Source organism: Bufo bufo, chromosome 11 (genome assembly GCF_905171765.1).
Source record: "Bufo bufo chromosome 11, aBufBuf1.1, whole genome shotgun sequence".
Taxonomy (NCBI): Eukaryota; Metazoa; Chordata; class Amphibia; order Anura; family Bufonidae; genus Bufo; species Bufo bufo.
The window spans coordinates 8,273,178-8,293,434 of NC_053399.1; the positions used below are offsets into that span (position 1 = coordinate 8,273,178).

Consider the following 20,257-nt stretch of genomic DNA (forward strand, 5'->3'; position numbering starts at 1 on the left):
AACCGAGCGGTTGTCACACCAGACAGTATCATCAGGATGTGAGCATAGTGGACAGCATGGAGATCTGATCATAGAATTAGGTATTTCGGGAGGAGTTACCTTTTATGAAGACCGGAGTGTCATTCTTCCACATATTTTATAATAATAAAAGAGAAAAAAAGAAACGGGAGAACTTGTGCTTATTAGAAAAAAAATTATCAAAATCATAGTAAAAAGATCAACAAGTAGAAATTTAGAGTTAATACAAAATGTCCTTTTTAGGGTTTAGTATCATTGTTGGCGAAAGTCTTTGTGCTTCTTGAAGTGGATTTCATGGTGAGGTATTAAAGAAAGTGCCAGATCTGGTGAATTTCCTTATTTTTTTAGGAACACTTGATATGACTAGTGCGAGGCCTGAGGGGGCGGAGCGTGACACAATGAGGGAATCTCTCTGCCTCAAACAAGTATCACTTTTGTGTCATAAATTTTTAGAAAATTGGTAAATGAAGCTTTCTTTTTGCGTGGAGTAGTAAGTGCGGGTTCGCCTTCATTGTACGGGAGCCAGAGGCAGAATTCTTAGCTACACAAAGCTGTGTTTCTGCTGGTTGGTGCTTCATGTAGTGCTGGGATTTCCCGCTGTGAGCGAGAATGAAAGAGCTGCTTGTTTCAAGGTTTGGACACAGAGCTTATGATTATGTGAATTGTAATTTTTGCGCTTTCAAAGGCCGAAACCCCTGCTGTGAAAAATGGTTAAGGGTGGAGATACATTTTCAATTTAAGGAGGTACAAACCTTTACCTCCTATTAACATATTAGGTCTCATTTATGACAAATATTAAAATGAGAAAAACTGACCTTCTTGCCCATAGCAACCAATCAGATCTTTGATAATGGACTATGGACTGTAAGGCCAGTTTTTGTCAGACATTTTTGATAAAGGAGACTTGATTAGAAAAATCTGCTTATCTAGAGACAGCAAGATAATGGCGAGAAATTGTCCTAGTCATTAATACAATGCTGTATGTTCCAAAAGTTCAAGCATTTAGAATTTCATTTCATCGTTGGTCTATTTCTGTGGTGTACTTTTTAGTAAATTTGGCTTCGATGTATCACTAGGCCACATCCCAACCTGAGGAACATTGAGGGATGTGAAGCCCTTTAGATCTATCAACTCTGAGAATACTCTGTGTGACTGCAGATTACTCCGGCATCTTCCTGGTGATTGCAGTTGTGTTTGCCGATCCCCTTGTGCTTGCAGTCCAGCAGAGTCTTCTCCTTTCCGGTGCATTCAAGATCATCTAGAAGGATGCGGAGATTTCGGCCTTCACCAAACTCGGCCTGTTTGGCGGCTTTTATAACATATTGGAACCCCAGCTGGCGGCACACCACGCTTGCGGCCTTGGTGTTCCACAAGTCGTCACATACTGTCCCCCACTCTCCATTGATGTAGATTTCCACCCGTCCACGGTCGGAACTCTGGCCGTCTGCCAAGCGCACTGCGCCGTTACGTAGCTCTGTAGAGGTCGCTTTGGAATCAGCGCCGCTTTGTGCTTTACTTTTCTTCCTGTGTCCTCTCCTTTCGTTGCTCTTACCACTTTTCTTTGGCTTTGGTGGTCTTGTGGTGGATGGTCTGGCCGTGGTGGTTCTTTGGTTATCTCCTGGACTTTCCAAGAGCTTCAAGAGCTGCTCCACCCAATCAGGTGTTGGATTAACAGGAGGCGACGCGGTGACCTTGGTCCTCCCGGATGGTTTGGAGGTAGTTTTAACCTTTGGCCGTTTTGTTGGAGTTGTTTTTATTATAAATTCTGCAAAAACATGAAAAAAATAAGTTGATTTCGGCGAACCTTCATCTTAACCCCCAGATGAATATTTGCCGAAACGAGCGTCTGGGTTTGGCGCCATCCAGGAGGAGACACATTATACTTTCTGCACTTGCACTTTATTTAGCTTTTCACTTTTTGGACTAGTATGAATTGTTGCCATTGTGTCCTCTTCCGGTTGATGTCGCCATTTCCCTGCACTTGTTTTTAAATATACGTTTTTTATCTATATGAATTTTGCAAATAAACGTTATTATTGATTTCCATGCGGTCTGGCGGTTCTGCATAGGTACTTCTATTGTTTTTTGCCACAGGCATGCGCTCACTTGAGCAATATATGGTAGTTAATTACTGTGAGATATTTTTCTAATTTTCTGTTATAAACGGGCTGAATTTCTTTTGTTTTGATTTATATAGTTATAAATCAAGAATATTTCCAAAGCTGATTAATATATATATTTTTTGATGTATTAGAGCAGGGATGCCTAACTTTTGGCCCTCCAGCTGTTGCAAAACTACAACTCCCAACATGCCCTGATAGCTGTAGGCAGTCCAAGCATGCTGGGAGCTGTAGTTTTGCAACAGCTGGAGGGCCGCAGGTTGGACATCCCCGGATTAGAGAAATACAGTTGCAGGGTGGACCGTCCTTTGAACCAGTTCGCTAATTATACCCTGTAAATTTATTTTAAAAAATGAATTGTAAAAATTAAAACATGTTCCAAATCTAGTTGCGAATAGGTTAAATGCCAGGGTAATTATTTATTGATGCGGCTACTTGATACTAAGTGGAAGTCGGGAGATCAGAGAGTTTTGCAACTGACTGAGTCCAATTACTAGCAGACCTCCCAGGAGCCGTACACTTCATGTACTATTCATAGTGGCCATGATGAGAGTGCTGATCCGAGGGCAGACCTGCGTCACACAGTCTGACTGAAGCTGGACGATGGGTCATTATGCATGCAGACTACTTGTATGGAGACGATTCTGTGGAAAAGATCTTTGTTGCCAAGACAACCACCGCAGCTCAAGAACTATTCTCCGAGCAGCGCTGACCTACATACGCCCGGGCCAGACGACCAGCGCCACATTTTCTGAGCAATATCTGCTCTCCTGCCCCATAACAATAGCCTAGCGGATGGCAAAGACGTAATTCACATAATCTACTCAGGACGCAGACTATTCCACCTTAAAATGTTAAAAACTGAACTTACCTAAGGAACATCAGACCCTACATTACTTATCCTGTACTGATCCCAAGTTACATCCTGTAATATACTCCAGAGCTGCACTCACTATTCTGCTGGTGCAGTCACTGTGTACATACATTACTTATCCTGTACTGATCCTGAGTTACACCCTGTATTATACTCCAGAGCTGCACTCACTATTCTGCTGGTGCAGTCACTGTGTACATACATTACTTATCCTGTACTGATCCCAAGTTACATCCTGTATTATACTCCAGAGCTGCACTCACTATTCTGCTGGTGCAGTCACTGTGTACATACATTACTTATCCTGTACTGATCCTGAGTTACACCCTGTATTATACTCCAGAGCTGCACTCACTATTCTGCTGGTGCAGTCACGGTATACATACATTACTTATCCTGTACTGATCCTGAGTTACATCCTGTATTATACTCCAGAGCTGCACTCACTATTCTGCTGGTGCAATCACTGTGTACATACATTACTTATCCTGTACTGATCCTGAGATACATCCTGTATTATACTCCAGAGCTGCGCTCACTATTCTGCTGGTGGAGTCACTGTGTACATACATTACTTATCCTGTACTGATCCTGGGTTACATCCTTTATTATACTGCAGAGCTGCACTCACTATTCTGCTGGTGCAGTCACTGTGTACATACATTACCTATCCTGTACTGATCCTGAGTTACATCCTGTATTATACTCCAGAGCTGCAATCACTCTTCTGCTGGTGCAGTCACTGTGTACATACATTACTTATCTAAGGGTCCATTCACACGTCTGCAGTGTTTTGCGGATCCGCAAAACACCGGGCCGGCACCCCAATAGAAATGCCTATTCTTGTCCGCAGCTGCGGACAAGAAAAGGACATGTTCTATTTTTCTGCGGAGCCGCGGACCAGAAGTTCGGGGCCGTGGACCGGAAATGCAGATGCGGACAGCACACTGTGTGCTGTCCGCATCTTTTCCGTCCCTATTGAAAATGAATGGGTCCGCACCTGTTCTGCATAATTGTGGAACGGATCCGGACCCAAAGTGCGGACATCTGAATGGAGCCTTATACTGATCCTGAGTTACATCCTGTATTATACTCCAGAGCTGCACTCTGAAATTATGTTTTGCCTCTAGATATCTGGAAAACTTACTTTCTTTCGGTACGAAGGGCACAGTGGCACTTTTCGTCTTCACTGGTATGGGATGGAAACGACATTTGCCCGGCGGGGCCCTCCTGTGGTGACAGAAAGTATTTATCAATGCGTGAAATTTCCCGCCTAGGAGTAAAGCTTGCAGGGATCAGAGTCCCCGAGAGACTGCGCTGGGGAACTCTCCATCTGATGCGTATTCAGGATTCACACTGCCGTTCAATGGACAAATTCACAAAAATTCATCAGTCTACAAGCAGGAGAGAGAACCTGGAGGAGCGACGCAGCCGGGCACATCTACGAGGACGCAAATATTCGGCACCATCCGATTAGCAGACACAAGGAGGCGGAATACACTATGGATACACGTATGTGTATAAGATCATTAGTGGCGGCATCCTCCTACCTTCAGGAGGATATTATATGAGATATGGAACATTTCTACGCCTGGATATTTTACATTCCAGAATTATAAAAAAAAAGGACATTGCTTTCTTCCAGAAACAGCGCCCCACCTCTCCATGGGTTGTGTCTGGTATTGCAGCTCAGCTCCACTGAAGTGAATGGGGCAGAGCAGCAATAGAACTAAAGCAGCCATGTTTTCTTCAAGCACTTTAAAGAGATTTTTTAGGCATTATTAATATTTTTTGTTATGACTAGGGGCTCATGCACACGAACGTATTTTCTTTCCGTGTCCATTCCATAGTTTTTTTTGCGGACCTTAAGCGGATCCATTCAGTTGAATGGGTCCGCAAAAAAAAAAGAAAAAAGGAAGTTACTCCATTTGAATTCTGTTTCCGTATGTCCATTCCGCAAAGAGATAGAACATGTCCTATTATTGACCACATTACGGACAAGGATAGGACTGTTCTATTAGGGGCCGGCTGTTCTGTTACGCAAAATACGGAATGCACATGGACGTCATCTGTATTTTTTTCAGATCCGTGTTTTGCGGACTGCACAATACATATGGTCATGTGACTGAGCTCTAATGCAGGACCTGTACTAGTGATCAGTGGCGGTCCCTCCAATAGTGATCGGTGCGGGACCCTGAACTATGGACCAGTGGGAAGCGCTGTACTAACAATTAGTGGGGGGGCCCTCTAATAGAGATTGATGGAGGGCACTCTACTGGTGATCGGTGGGGTGCCTGGTACAAGTACCAGAGATCGTGGGGGGCCCTCTACTAGTTATTGGTGGGGTGCCTGGTACTAGTAATTGGTGGAAAATTCTTGAAATACCCTATTGGCATAATACTTCTCATATCTGAATGTTTGTTACAATTGTATCCAGACTAGAAAACACATCAGTAATACAAGTTTCTGGAGGTCTGCTACAATGTATCAGTTCACATAATATATATACACTGCATCAGTCTGTAGTCCGGCTTGTCTCGATCACAGAAAGTGCCGAAGCCCAACTATCAGACTTTCTGGATTATCGGATTCTCACTGTCTACATCTGATAAGTGTGTATTATTCTCACCTTGACGCGTCTATAATCTTGTACACGACCCCGGTGGGGGAAGTGGCGCTCGGTATTCCAGTAGACATAAAGTACAGTTCTCCTGTAAGAGAAGACATTCCGTCAGGGCTGCCGGAGGGTGACCTCTGTGTATATAGGCAGGTGGTGCTTGAACGTTTCTCAACCCTTCTTAACTTGGCTAATAAAATCGATCCCAAGAGAAGCCCCCCCCCCTCCCCCATGATGAAACAACCCCTTTAAGAAATGAAAGCTGAGCAATAATTGGTTGCATTAATGTCAAATGTGAACAAAGCCTAAACCTTACATTCCAAACAATTTACTTATTAAACCCAGACATCTCCTAGACACAAATCCGGAACGCTGGGAACGGTGGAGTTTTTTTAGAACAAAACATGAGACGTCGCTGTAACGTGTAAGAAGCAGAACAAACCCCCGGCCGAACCATTTGTCACTCAGTGTCCTGAAATATAAATGTCACAGGAGAAATAAGCGTCACCAACAGGAGAGAAAAATGCATGAAAAGACTGATCCCAATGTGCAGCGGGCGTCTGAGGAAGGGGGCACTTTTTGTGCAGATACAGCGCCCTCCGTAAGGTGTCTGGTATTAGGGCTCCAGCCTGGGGCACCATTTGCGACAGTAGGTACTTTCAGGGACACCATCCACAGAGCAAATCTGCAGCATAAATTAGGGTGCAGGTCAAATTCTGCTGCAGATTTATTATGCACCGTATGGATCAGATTTGCCTAAATCTCATGCCATGGAATTGTATAAGCCTTGTGTGGACGGACTCCTAGGGCACCAAGATGAGGAGTTTATAATGAGGTGGGAGGAGGACAAAACAGTGAGGAATATAAAATGTCAGGAAAGCAAACTCTGCAGAGATGAGTTGTGGCTGGAGGAAGCATCATGGTGGTCTGGGCCAGGCGGAGAAGAGGGATGAGCACATTTACAGAGGAGATGTCACCTGTGTGGTGCTGTATCCTTTAGGTCTGAATTTAATTTGCAAAGTAATATCCAACCAGACACAGTTAAGACCTTAGCAGCAGGCCTAACACCTTATACACCATGAGCACCATGGCAGAGACATGACAGTAGATCTTCTTCTACCTCTAGGATAGGGCAATTACCTGCTTCATCCTCTGCAAAAGAGATGATGTACTGGTAGTAGTTATTGATGAGCCCAGGGAACATGCACGTCTGCCCCATCCCCATGCAGATCTCATGGTACTGCCATTCCCCCGTATTCTGGTCTTCCTTCAAGGTCATCAATCTTCTGTTGTGACAAAAAAGAAAGAAATGCGTTTTCATCCATCGAGAATTGTGCTAGACGTGTGTATTAATGCTCCATCCATAGATTCTGCCTCTTTCCCTGCACATGCTGCCAAATTAGGGCTCATGCACACGAACGTATTTTCTCTATGTGTGCGTTCCGTTTTTTTTCTGGACCGTATGCGGAACCATTAATTTCAATGGGCCCGCAAAAAAAGCAGAAGCTACTCTGTATGCATTCCATTTCCGTATGTCCATATTTCTGTTCCGCAAAAAAAAATAGAACATGTCCTATTGTTGTCCGCATTACGGACAAGGATAGGGCTGTTCTATTAGGGGCCAGCTGTTCCGTTCTGCAAAATACGGAATGCACACGGGCGACATCCGTATTTTTTGTGGATCTGTTTTTTGCGGACTGCAAAATACATACGGCCGCGTGCATGAGCCCCTAATAAGCAACGCAACCCAATAGTCTGGAAATGAATGGCTGGATTACGGCTGTTAACCTCTTTAGGACCAGAATATTATTGGCTTTAAGGACCATGCAAAATTTTTGGATTTTTCCTGGAATCAATAACTTTTTAAATTCTTGCATCAAAGCAGCAATACGGTGGTTTGCTTTTTGTGAGACACTCTGCAGTTTCTACATGTTATATATATATGTTTAGCCTTTAATTTATTAAGGAGTTCTTCTTGCCACAGATATTGATGATGTATTCTCAGGATAGGTCATCAATATCAGATCGGCGGGGGTCCGACTCCTGGCACCCCCACCCATCAGCATTTTGCGGAACGGAATTGCAGACCCATTCATTTCTATGGGGCAGCACGATGTGCTGTCCGGATCCGGAATTGCGGATCCGCACCGGAATTGCGGATCCGCAAAACACACACGGACGTGTGAATGGACCCTAACTGCGTGTGATAGTCAGGGTGCAGGAAGTATTTAAAGGGCTGGTGACTTAAATTGAAATACATCATCAACGCTTGCGCAGCAGTACACAGATTGCGAGGTAGGGTTACGTTCACACTGGAAGCTTATGGTACCCATGGAACGCCATTCACCTGATGGAAGCTAAAGGACTGTGGCATAGCGTATCAGACTACCGCGCTGTGTACAGGGAGCCTGTACAGTAGGATACATAACGTATCCCAGTACATCGGAGAGCAATCGCCATATTGGTGCATGATCTGAACTCACTGCACTGTAAAATCCCTGTAATCTGCCACCAATGAGACCTAATAGGTGCCAGATTATCAAATATTCCAGATTATCACACGCCCCATTACAGAAAACGTACCCACTCATAAAATCGCCAAATATATAGAGTCCATTTAAGTTTGGATATTCGCAGCCTCGGTACACGTATCCACCGGTGACCGACTTCCCCAGCTTGTGAGGGTAGGCAAAAATCGGAAGAACGTCACCTGCACAGAAAAGGATTTAGGAAAGATGTAAATGACCAAATTAAAATGAACATCTAATGGGGCCCCAGTTTGATCTTTTTACTATGGGGCACATGGTAGGTGGGAGCCCGGAGTTTGCATTGGGGCCCAGGAGCTTCAAGGACGTCTCCTTACTAACCAGCGCCACCACAGGCCATATTAAGCATTACACAGGCTATACTGAAATCCCCTTTACGTGGATCCCAGGTCTGGAAACGTCAAAGTAAACTGAGCTTATTACTGGACTCCCCCTTTAAATCACAATGTGCACATGATGCTACAACCATGATTAGCGGCAGGGCGGCCATTACCTAGTGAAGAATTGGTGCAGAGCTTTTTATCATAGCAGCTGAAGCCTTCCCGCGCTCTCCAGCCGTAATTCTTTCCTTTCTCTACAATGTCGACTTCTTCATATTTATTCTGTCCTACGTCTCCACAGAACAGGCGTCCTTTCCCTTCCTTTGTCTGGGGGTCTCCCCTATCAAATGAGCAGCGCCACATGTTCCTCACCCCGTAAGCATAGATTTCGGGCCTGGCTGACGGGTCATCGACAAACGGGTTGTCAGAGGGGATGCGGTAAAGGGGTCCGTGGTTGTTATGATTTACGTCGATGCGGAGGACTTTGCCTAATAAGGTGGATCTGGAAACGAAAAAGAGAACAAAAAAGGCAGAACCCAATGAGTACAGAAAACCTGGACAAGAAAGGTACAAAGTCAGACTTCACCTGGGAGGGCCGCTCCACCATCCTGCAAGATCTGCCGCACGTGGGGTCCCAAGACCGCCAACGGCTTTACTGGGTGGCAGCCTCTGATAATAGTCACTGGTACTTATGCTTCAGAAGGCTCAATGTAAGCAAGACTTTGGGGAGGCCGGATAGTAGATGGGGAATCAGGATAGCAGAGGAGGAAGCAGGATAGTATGGCGGAACCCAGATATCCAAGGAGGAAGCTGGATAGTATGGCGGAACCCAGATATCCGAGGAGGAAGCTGGATAGTATGGCGGAACCCAGATATCCGAGGGGGAAGCAGGATAGTATGGCAGAATCCGGATAGCAGAGGGGAAAGCAGGATAGTATGGGGAAGCAGTGTAGTATGGCAGAACCCGGATAGCAGGATAGTATAGGGAAGCAGGATAGTATAAATCACAGAAAAAATGCACCAAACGGATATGCCACTGACTATACTGGCTAGTCATAAATGCAGATATTAAAAGCTGAGACTTTCGCCAATATATTCCTGTCAGGAAAATATCGGAGCCCATCATGCACCACGTCACGGTCACTCAGCATGGCAAAGGGTCCTACCACTACGCTACCTATGGTGTGAACACGGTCTGAAGGCGATGTAATCCAGCTCGCAGCCAGGCTTCCACACAAACGCCTAGCAGGACAACTAGTGCAATGTGAACAAAGCCAAGACTGCAAGCCACACCCATATCAGACCCTGTGATGGAGGTCACCAGGTGCAAAAGAGTGTTTGAATGCCAGGTAACGGCACATACACTACATATAGAACAAGACAAAAACACAGAAATATAGTGGCAATACTGGAGGAGCAGCTCAACCCCTAACACTGCAGCGTGTTTTACATTGGGGGAGCATGCTGAGTGACCGTGACGTGGTGCATGATGGGCTCCGATATTTTCCTGACAGGAATATATTGGCGAAAGTCTCAGCTTTTAATATCTGCATTTATGACTAGCCAGTATAGTCAGTGGCATATCCGTTTGGTGCATTTTTTCTGTGATTTATATGATTGTATTTACATCCGCACAATGCTCCGTTTTGCGTAGGATGCTCCTGTGGTGCATGTGGACCGCGCCGACATCCTCCACCGTATGCATTTTTTGCTGGGGATAGTCGTTTGCTGCGGTCCACATGCGGTGGGGCTGCTCCCCCAATGTAAAACACGCTACAGTGTTAGGGGTTGAGCCGCTCCTCCAGTATTGCCACTATATTTCTGTGTTTTTGTCTTGTTCTATAAGCAGGATAGTATGGCAGAACCCAGATATCCGAGGAGGAAGCTGGATAGTATGGCAGAACCCAGATATCCGAGGAGGAAGCTGGATAGTATGGCAGAACCCAGATATCCGAGGAGGAAGCTGGATAGTATGGCAGAACCCAGATAGCAGAGGGGGAAGCAAGATAGTATGGGGGAGCAGGATAGTATGGCAGAACCTGGATAGCAGAGGGGGAAGCAGGATAGTATGGGGGAGCAGGATAGTATGGCAGAACCTGGATAGCAGAGGGGGAAGCAGGATAGTATGGGGGAGCAGGATAGTATAGGGAAGCAGGATAGTATGGCAGAACCTGGATAGCAGAGGGGGAAGCAGGATAGTATGGCAGAACCTGGATAGCAGAGGGGGAAGCAGGATAGTATGGGGAAGCAGGATAGTATGGCAGAACCTGGATAGCAGAGGGGGAAGCAGGATAGTATGGGGAAGCAGGATAGTATGGGGAAGCAGGATAGTATGGCAGAACTCAGATAGCAGAGGGGGTAAGCAGGACGCAGAAAAAGGGTAAGCAGAATAGTATAACAGAAGCAAGATGGTATGAGGAAGCAAGGTACAATTATGGAAGCAGAATAGTATGGAGAAATGAGATAGAGGGGACTATATTGGTACAAATAAAATAAAATAAAATCTTTAGTCTTGGATACAGCTGAATACACCATGTATGTCCTGGTTTCCAAATGTCTGCAGGACAAATATAACAAACAGAACAAAGTACAAAAATCCCCCGATGATGTCATTCTTACTTGTTCTGAGAATTCCCAAACTTTCCAAACGGATCCCCAGCCATGCCTCCGTCTCCAATAAAGATGTAGAGGTAGCCATCATCTCCGAAGAGCACCTCCCCGCCATTGTGATTGGATGCCGGCTCCTCCACCTCCAAGATTATCCTAATGATTAGGAAAATTAAATAATTTATGTTTTATCATCAGAATACAGGAGCAGATGGTCAGATGGGCCCCTCAGAGGATCCTCTGAAGGGCCCCATTAAGGGATATTTTTGAAGCCAATCACTTCCCACCAAAGTCTGTTTCTAATGGGTCCATTCACTAGTCTTATCTTCTGTACAGATGGAGGACGGCCCTTACAGTTTCCTCTGGTGGCCCCAGGGAACCCCTCTCTGACTGGGCACCGTTTTGTTGCAGCACCTCTCTTGGCCGGGCCTCAAAAGGCCTCATTCAAACCAGGCAGCCCGTTTAAAGGGGTTGGCTCATGAAGACAACCCTGTCCATATGTCCTATTAGTGCAAATGGACATCACAGAGGTGGGCCCCCAGGGTGGAGAGTCGCTCTGTACTAGTGGTCGACTTGTAATCCCAAATTTCTGATGCCTGTCCTCCAACAAGGTCTGAAGTTTGCTATGGTTGCTGGGGTCGGATGAGACAACCCCCTTTAAATAACACCTACCAGCAGGATCAACTCTATTAAACCAGCCTCAGTGCCCGATAGGGTTAATCCTGATAGGGTCAACAAAATGCACTGATCCTAAGAAAAATATACTTGTATTAATATGTAAATTAGGTCTTCGGTGCACCAAGGAGGCGGGGCTGAGCTCCTATATACTGCACTTAGATCACTTCCCCCATCCCATTGGTTAACAGGATTCCTGGCACAGCTACACATAAGTCTACGCTATTGGCGCATGCGCAGTGCATCTGCCCCCCTACTGCGCAGGTTTCGATGACATCATTCCCCCCAAATGAAGCACAGCGTCTCCACTTCCAGGTGGCGAATGACGTCATCAGCGCATGCACAGTAGTCATCTGTGCTGCGGAGGAAGACTATGTAGTGTAGACTATGGCACAAGTGTGAGATTGCTAGGGTTGTTGCTGCTGACAAATGCTCTTTCAGCCCAATATATCATAGCCATCTCATCTGATTTCACGTTTCCTTCCGTATCTTCCATGCTAGTTCTGAAAGGTGACCACTGACTGGTTGCTAGGGGCAACAAGGCCACCGGTTCAGGAAGCTGACCACTGACGGTTGCTAGGGGCAACGGTTCAGGAAGCTGACCACTGACTGGTTGCTAGGGGCAACAAGGCCACCGGTTCAGGAAGCTGGCCACTGACTGGTTGCTAGGGGCAACAAGGCCACCGGTTCAGGAAGCTGGCCACTGACTGGTTGCTAGGGGCAACAAGGCCACCGGTTCAGGAAGCTGACCACTGACTGGTTGCTAGGGGCAACAAGGCCTCTTTTTAAGTAAGACATGATACATAAGGCCCAGTCAGGCTCATATGGTAAACTCTTCACTCTATAACGCACACGCGCAGTTCTATATTATTTTCCTGCCATGAGGTTTGCGTCATGGGAGAAGGTTTTATGATCCGGTGGAGGATCCAGACGGGTGGCGCCGTGCCCAGAGGAGCGGCTTTCGCCAGCCTGGAAAATTACCTCTCAGAGCTGTGATCGATGGCGTTCATATCGTGAGCAGAAACCCGGAACTCGCTGATTCGTATGATCTCATCAAAGCCAATTTCCACCGAGTAGTAAACGTAGACTTTGCCGTTGTGTTTAAAGTTTGGATGGAAGACGATTCCTAGAAAACCTCGCTCGTCGCCTTCCCAGGGCGAGGTCAGGACGGCCTGGGAGATATTTAAAAATGGTTTTTCCAGTCGGGAGCGGTCAGGGAGATAGGTCCATACCAGGCCGACCTGCTCGGCCACAAAGAAGCGATGCGTTCCGTCGTTGGCGTGGACCATGGCCACGGGATTCTGGAGACCGTTGGCCACTTCTTCCAGGCAGAGCTGCAGACAGCCCTCGGAGTCAGCCGTCACCAAGCCCAAGTTCTGATTGAGTTTCGTGTTGACTAATAGTCGCGGGAAGCAGTAATCGGCGTCATCCAGAGCCAGACGGCGGCAGAATTTGGCCGCGTTCCCTTCCAGGGCCAATAAATCTTTGTCAGACGTCATGTATCTGAACAGCGACCTGCATTTTTTCCAGACTTCCGCGCAGTAATCCTCACAGAGTCCAGCCACGCTCCGCACCGGGGTGCTGGGGTCTTCTGCGTCGTATAAGTGGGCGGCGTATGGCGAGCATTCCTAAAATGGCGAAAAAATTAATAAATAATCATGACAGCAATGGATCCTTTTAGAGAATTTTATTAAAATATCGTATTAATGTCTGCATCTGGGAAAGCTGTGTAATAACTGATACGACCGCCATTATAGCTCCCACCCAGTATACTGGGTACGGGGACTCTAAGTGGGCAAATATGCCTTTCCGAACTCCGGGAAAGCTGGGTGACACCTACAGAAAAAGAGTCATGGCGGCCATACTGGTTTCCCACTGCTGCTCTCACTGGTGTTGTCACCCAGCTCCCTTCTATTTCTACATAACTGGGAAAATCTAGCAAAGAGTGGCAGCCATGATGGTCTTCACCCAGCTTTCCCAGAAACAGATTTTTCTGACCGTCTTTGTTATGCATTGGACTCGAAAGACAAACCCAGGGGATATGTGCTCACATGTTTTGGCTAAGGAAATACCGCCAAATTGTGCAAATAAAAACAACAACAACACTATTTTAGCCCTTCTCCATGGAAAACCTACTTCAAAGAAGTAACATGTCACTTCTGAGAGTTTAACCAGAGGGACGTCACCAGGAGATCATGGCAGCGCCCGTCGTCGTGTCCCATGGGCCTCTATATCAATCAAGGAGACACAGCGGTCCGTCCGGACGTACAAGATTCCTGGAGCAGCACGGAGTTTCAGACTATCCCATGCCACCACAATGGAGGACGCTGCACGTACCCAGGAGTAAAGGGCGCTCCGCCCTCGGGCCAGCTCATTAGTATACACTGGGTGCCCATTAAACTGCTTGTGGGTAAAGTGGAGAAGATAACCCTGGGGGCATCCCCTATTCAGGACCCTCAACTATCAGCTAGAGCACAAAGTGGCTGCGAAAGAGCGCCCTAGTTCTGGAGTGCCCAATTTCCATGGTCACCCTGTAATGCCCCATTCCTCCTGCGGGGGCGCTGCAGGGAAATGAATCACTTGTCATCAGGTTACCCCGCAGATTACAGCTGACTGCTGGGGCTCCAAACATGATGTTGGACATGGTGGCATCTTCTGATATGTGTCCGAGACCTCTAAGCTGGCGAGAGACCCCTACTCATCTACTGTCCGGAGACCTCTTATACATTAGATAGTTGATCACTTCAAATTTGTTGGGTTTAGACAACTTTTGGCTAATGTGTGAGGCCAGAAGATGTTCTGTCAGGTGTCTGACAGCATGAGGGAGCTAAATTGTAGTCTGTTTCCGAGGGCAACCAACAGAATTTTGTAAAATGCTTTGGATATAAATAGTGGAAAAGACCTCTCAATATAAGCTTATGACACATGACATTACTGCCATATGGTGGCCCCATGAGGGAGGTTTATCAGTACTGTCTGAAGAGTATAGCTAGCCCTGTTGCCCATAGCAACCAATCACAGCGCAGCTTTCATTTTTCTGGAAGAAGTTAAAAAGTGTAAACTGAGCTCTGATTGGTTACTACGGGCAACAAGGTCCGTTTTCCTGTCAGATTGGTGCTCACATCTCCACACCCACTACCACCTGGCTCTGGTCACGTGACTCCACATCCGCTGTCACCTGGCACCGCCGGTCATGTGACCCACCGCCTGGCTTGGCTTACCTGCTGTAGCCCCTCTCACCTGGCACAGGATGTCCTGCACGTGGGCAGCGCACAGCTGGTAGCCGGCCTCATCTACGTGCCCCAGCACCCGGTAGAAGGTCTCCATGATCTCCCGGTCCCGGGAGGAGTCGCAGCAGCCAAAATCCTTGTACTGGACGCAGAAGGTGAGCGCGTGCGGCGGGCGGAACGGGGGCTTGAAGTCCAGACATTGCGGGTGAGAGAGGGCCCGGTGCAGCAGAGCCGGGAGCAGCAGCCAAGCAGCCCATGCCAGCCTCATCCCGACAGCCCCAGCAGCCAGACTCGATCCGGTTCATTCAGCCCGTCCCTCCCCAGTGATCTGCAGCAGCTGCACATTGTCCTGTTATGCAATAAGACCTGCCCCTGGGCTGAGCTCAGCCTGCACCCGCACCCCCTGCACTGTGCACCCCCCTGTGCTGTGCACCCCCAGCCCCCCTGTGCTGTGCACCCCCAGCCCCCCTGTGCTGTGCACCCCCAGCCCCCCTGTGCTGTGCACCCCCAGCCCCCCTGTGCTGTGCACCCCCAGCCCCCCTGTGCTGTGCACCCCCAGCCCCCCTGTGCTGTGCACCCCCAGCCCCCCTGTGCTGTGCACCCCCAGCCCCCCCTGTGCTGTGCACCCCCAGCCCCCCTGTGCTGTGCACCCCCAGCCCCCCTGTGCTGTGCACCCCAGCCCCCCTGTGCTGTGCACCCCCAGCCACCCCTGTGCTGTGCACCCCCAGCCCCCCCTGTGCTGTGCACCCCCAGCCCCCCCTGTGCTGTGCACCCCCAGCCCCCCCTGTGCGTCCCGTGCAGCCCCAGCCCCCCCTGTGCGTCCCGTGCAGCCCCAGCCCCCCCTGTGCGTCCCGTGCAGCCCCAGCCCCCCCTGTGCGTCCCGTGCAGCCCCAGCCCCCCCTGTGCGTCCCGTGCAGCCCCAGCCCCCCCTGTGCGTCCCGTGCAGCCCCAGCCCCCCCTGTGCGTCCCGTGCAGCCCCAGCCCCCCCTGTGCGTCCCGTGCAGCCCCAGCCCCCCCTGTGCGTCCCGTGCAGCCCCAGCCCCCCCTGTGCGTCCCGTGCAGCCCCAGCCCCCCCTGTGCGTCCCGTGCAGCCCCAGCCCCCCCTGTGCGTCCCGTGCAGCCCCAGCCCCCCCTGTGCGTCCCGTGCAGCCCCAGCCCCCCCTGTGCGTCCCGTGCAGCCCCAGCCCCCCCTGTGCGTCCCGTGCAGCCCCAGCCCCCCCTGTGCGTCCCGTGCAGCCCCAGCCCCCCCTGTGCGTCCCGTGCAGCCCCAGCCCCCCCTGTGCGTCCCGTGCAGCCCCAGCCCCCCCTGTGCGTCCCGTGCAGCCCCAGCCCCCCCTGTGCGTCCCGTGCAGCCCCAGCCCCCCCTGTGCGTCCCGTGCAGCCCCAGCCCCCCCTGTGCGTCCCGTGCAGCCCCAGCCCCCCCTGTGCGTCCCGTGCAGCCCCAGCCCCCCCTGTGCGTCCCGTGCAGCCCCAGCCCCCCCTGTGCGTCCCGTGCAGCCCCAGCCCCCCCTGTGCGTCCCGTGCAGCCCCAGCCCCCCCTGTGCGTCCCGTGCAGCCCCAGCCCCCCCTGTGCGTCCCGTGCAGCCCCAGCCCCCCCTGTGCGTCCCGTGCAGCCCCAGCCCCCCCTGTGCGTCCCGTGCAGCCCCAGCCCCCCCTGTGCGTCCCGTGCAGCCCCAGCCCCCCCTGTGCGTCCCGTGCAGCCCCAGCCCCCCCTGTGCGTCCCGTGCAGCCCCAGCCCCCCCTGTGCGTCCCGTGCAGCCCCAGCCCCCCCTGTGCGTCCCGTGCAGCCCCAGCCCCCCCTGTGCGTCCCGTGCAGCCCCAGCCCCCCCTGTGCGTCCCGTGCAGCCCCAGCCCCCCCTGTGCGTCCCGTGCAGCCCCAGCCCCCCCTGTGCGTCCCGTGCAGCCCCAGCCCCCCCTGTGCGTCCCGTGCAGCCCCAGCCCCCCCTGTGCGTCCCGTGCAGCCCCAGCCCCCCCTGTGCGTCCCGTGCAGCCCCAGCCCCCCCTGTGCGTCCCGTGCAGCCCCAGCCCCCCCTGTGCGTCCCGTGCAGCCCCAGCCCCCCCTGTGCGTCCCGTGCAGCCCCAGCCCCCCCTGTGCGTCCCGTGCAGCCCCAGCCCCCCCTGTGCGTCCCGTGCAGCCCCAGCCCCCCCTGTGCGTCCCGTGCAGCCCCAGCCCCCCCTGTGCGTCCCGTGCAGCCCCAGCCCCCCCTGTGCGTCCCGTGCAGCCCCAGCCCCCCCTGTGCGTCCCGTGCAGCCCCAGCCCCCCCTGTGCGTCCCGTGCAGCCCCAGCCCCCCCTGTGCGTCCCGTGCAGCCCCAGCCCCCCCTGTGCGTCCCGTGCAGCCCCAGCCCCCCCTGTGCGTCCCGTGCAGCCCCAGCCCCCCCTGTGCGTCCCGTGCAGCCCCAGCCCCCCCTGTGCGTCCCGTGCAGCCCCAGCCCCCCCTGTGCGTCCCGTGCAGCCCCAGCCCCCCCTGTGCGTCCCGTGCAGCCCCAGCCCCCCCTGTGCGTCCCGTGCAGCCCCAGCCCCCCCTGTGCGTCCCGTGCAGCCCCAGCCCCCCCTGTGCGTCCCGTGCAGCCCCAGCCCCCCCTGTGCGTCCCGTGCAGCCCCAGCCCCCCCTGTGCGTCCCGTGCAGCCCCAGCCCCCCCTGTGCGTCCCGTGCAGCCCCAGCCCCCCCTGTGCGTCCCGTGCAGCCCCAGCCCCCCCTGTGCGTCCCGTGCAGCCCCAGCCCCCCCTGTGCGTCCCGTGCAGCCCCAGCCCCCCCTGTGCGTCCCGTGCAGCCCCAGCCCCCCCTGTGCGTCCCGTGCAGCCCCAGCCCCCCCTGTGCGTCCCGTGCAGCCCCAGCCCCCCCTGTGCGTCCCGTGCAGCCCCAGCCCCCCCTGTGCGTCCCGTGCAGCCCCAGCCCCCCCTGTGCGTCCTGTGCACCCCCAGCGCACCCCCAGCCCCCCTGTGCAGCCCCAGCCCCCCCTGTGTGTCCCGTGCAGCCCCAGCCCCCCCTGTGCGTCCCGTGCAGCCCCAGCCCGCACCTCTGCACTGTGTACTTCCATATCACCCTCCTGCACCCCTAACTCAGCTTGCACCCCACCATCTGCACTATGCAGCTCAGAATCTCCATCCTAGACCCCTAACCCTGTACTGTGCATCCACTGTCTTGCACTTCTTTCATTGTGCATCTCTAGAAGATAGTCCAGCAATCCTCACACCCTGCCCCGTGCACCTCAAAACCCTGTGCTCCTTCATGTCACAGCCCCTCCAGCCACCCATGCCCTGTGACATATGTCTTTGGTGATGTGTGCCAAGGAGGGCCAAGTACAGCAGAGGACCCCGTAAGGAGATAATTCGTGGGTGCAGTGCTGAGAAGATCCCCTCCCCATGTCTCCTCACCATTGTATGAGCCCGGGGCCCCAATCCCAGATTCCCCTGGTTTATTCCCCCATCCCTTATATCCAGCAATCAGGGCACATGAACCCTCTGACTCAGCCCTAGTCATGTGACTGCCCTTCAAAATAGTTATAAAAACAGTTCTCAAGATCACCACTAGATGTCAGCGCATTCACTGCGGGGAAGCCGTCGCTTTACAGCCTGTTGTGAAATGTGACAACCTCCTGATCGCTGCTGTGTGAATTACGTTGCACTATTACGAGCACAGGATACCTCGGCCGCAGTGTTTACAGGCTGATGACGCTCGGAGTGCCCCATCTGTACGCTTCTGTTTTCAGAGTCCACACGGTCCTGGATCGTGCAGGATTTACGACGAGAACTTGAGCCAAGCATGAATTTTGGCGAATAAATTAAGATTTTTGTGAAGATGAAAAACGGCCAAGTTTGTAGAGTAGAAATAAACGTCGCATTGATCCCCTGTAGCTCGGTCACATCTGCACGTGGCGGGAGCTGTGTGCCCCTCTGTGCAGCAGATGACGGAGGACATCGGTAATGAGCTGCCTGGCGATCAGGACGGCGTGTACTCACCGGCGTTACGGGATGTGCTTTGTGGCCTGAGAGTCTCCAGTTAGGACAATCTTTTTTTGGTTTGAAGGGTCCCCCTAGCAATAAGCGGATTAGTGATCAACTGAAATCTGTGGAGGAACCTGGCTCTGCAGCGCCACCACAGGGGACATGAGATATTACAGTTACACTGAAATCAATTGACTGTCCCATTAATGCTAGGAACTGCTGGGTCCTCCGGGCTGTGACATGACCTTTTTAGTGTTCTAGCCGATAGATGATGGGTGTGAATGCACTTAAAGGCATCTATCAGCAGAATCAACCCTGTTATACCAGGCATATTGCCTGGTAGGATTGATCCTGCTGATAAAATTATTTCTGTCTTGTGAGAATCGCATGTGACGTTCCTGAGAAATAAAACTTTTATTCAGGGCCAGCACTGGGAAGCGGCGGTGCACTGAGGGGCGGGGCCAGCACTGGGAAGCGGCGGTGCACTGAGGGGCGGGGCCAGCACTGGGAAGCGGAGGTGCACTGAGGGCGGGGCCAGCACTGGGAAGCTGAGGGACGGGGCCAGCTCTGGGAAGTGGAGGTGCACTGAGGGGCGGGGCCAGCACTGGGAAACTGGGGTGCACTGAGGGGCGGGGCTAGCTCTGGGAAGCAAAAGTGCACTGAGGGGCGGGGCCAGGACTGAGAAACTGAGGTGCACTGAGGGGCGGGGCCAGCATGGGAAGCTGAGGTGCACTGAGGGGCGGGGCCAGCACGGGAGGCTGAGGTGCACTGAGGGGCGGGGCCAGCACGGGAGGCTGAGGTGCACTGAGGGGCGGGGCCAGCACCGGGAAGCTGAGGTGCACTGAGGGGCGGGGTCTCTATTTGCTAAAAGAATAAAAGTCTTGCTTCTCAGGAACACTACAATTGATTCTCACAAGACAGATATTGTTATAGTCAGCAGGTTCAACCCCACCAGGCAGTATATCTGGATTAGTAGGGTTGATCTTGCTGATAGGTGCCCTTTCATAGGGTCTAATGATGATAGTATAGTAAATATACCTGCAAGTGATTAAAGGGGTCCTCCAGTTTAATGTAATGATCGTTGTCCCTCTTTCAGTTTGTACCAGTCCGTCTAGAAGGTCCTTTAAACGACCGCCAACCGACTTGTCATATCGTCATTTGGCGCTCAATTTTGGGCCCTGTAAAGCACCCAGTGTCACAGCCTGTTAGTAAGGCCTCATGCACATGACCGTGTCTTCCATCCGTGTTCGATCCGCATTTTTTGCAGATAGTTCATGAACCCTTTCATTCTATGGGTCCGCAG

At 51.6% G+C, this 20,257-nt stretch overlaps 1 protein-coding gene across 1 annotated transcript; it reads right to left on the reverse strand.

Annotated features, from left to right (window-relative positions):
* Positions 1-162: 162 nt before the first annotated feature.
* On the reverse strand, positions 163-15,348 carry HHIPL1 (HHIP like 1). The gene is made up of 9 exons (XM_040412530.1): positions 15,018-15,348; positions 12,759-13,405; positions 11,115-11,258; positions 8,669-8,997; positions 8,213-8,339; positions 6,770-6,915; positions 5,642-5,723; positions 4,160-4,242; positions 163-1,783 (listed from the first exon to the last, which is right to left on the reverse strand). The coding sequence occupies exons 1-9, from the start codon at positions 15,273-15,275 to the stop codon at positions 1,146-1,148; spliced, it is 2,454 nt and encodes an 817-aa protein (XP_040268464.1). The 5' UTR covers positions 15,276-15,348; the 3' UTR covers positions 163-1,145.
* Between the last annotated feature and the right edge of the window lie 4,909 nt (positions 15,349-20,257).

Coding starts and splice junctions, on each gene's coding strand:
- HHIPL1 (XM_040412530.1), bottom strand. CDS start 15,275: ATGAGGCTGGCATGGGCTGCTTGGCTGCTGCTCCCGGCTCTGCTGCAC. Junction 13,406..15,017: donor TGCAGGACATCCTGTGCCAG/GTGAGAGGGGCT, acceptor TCGCCATTTTAG/GAATGCTCGCCATACGCCGC. Junction 4,243..5,641: donor AAGATTATAGACGCGTCAAG/GTGAGAATAATA, acceptor CTGTCACCACAG/GAGGGCCCCGCCGGGCAAAT.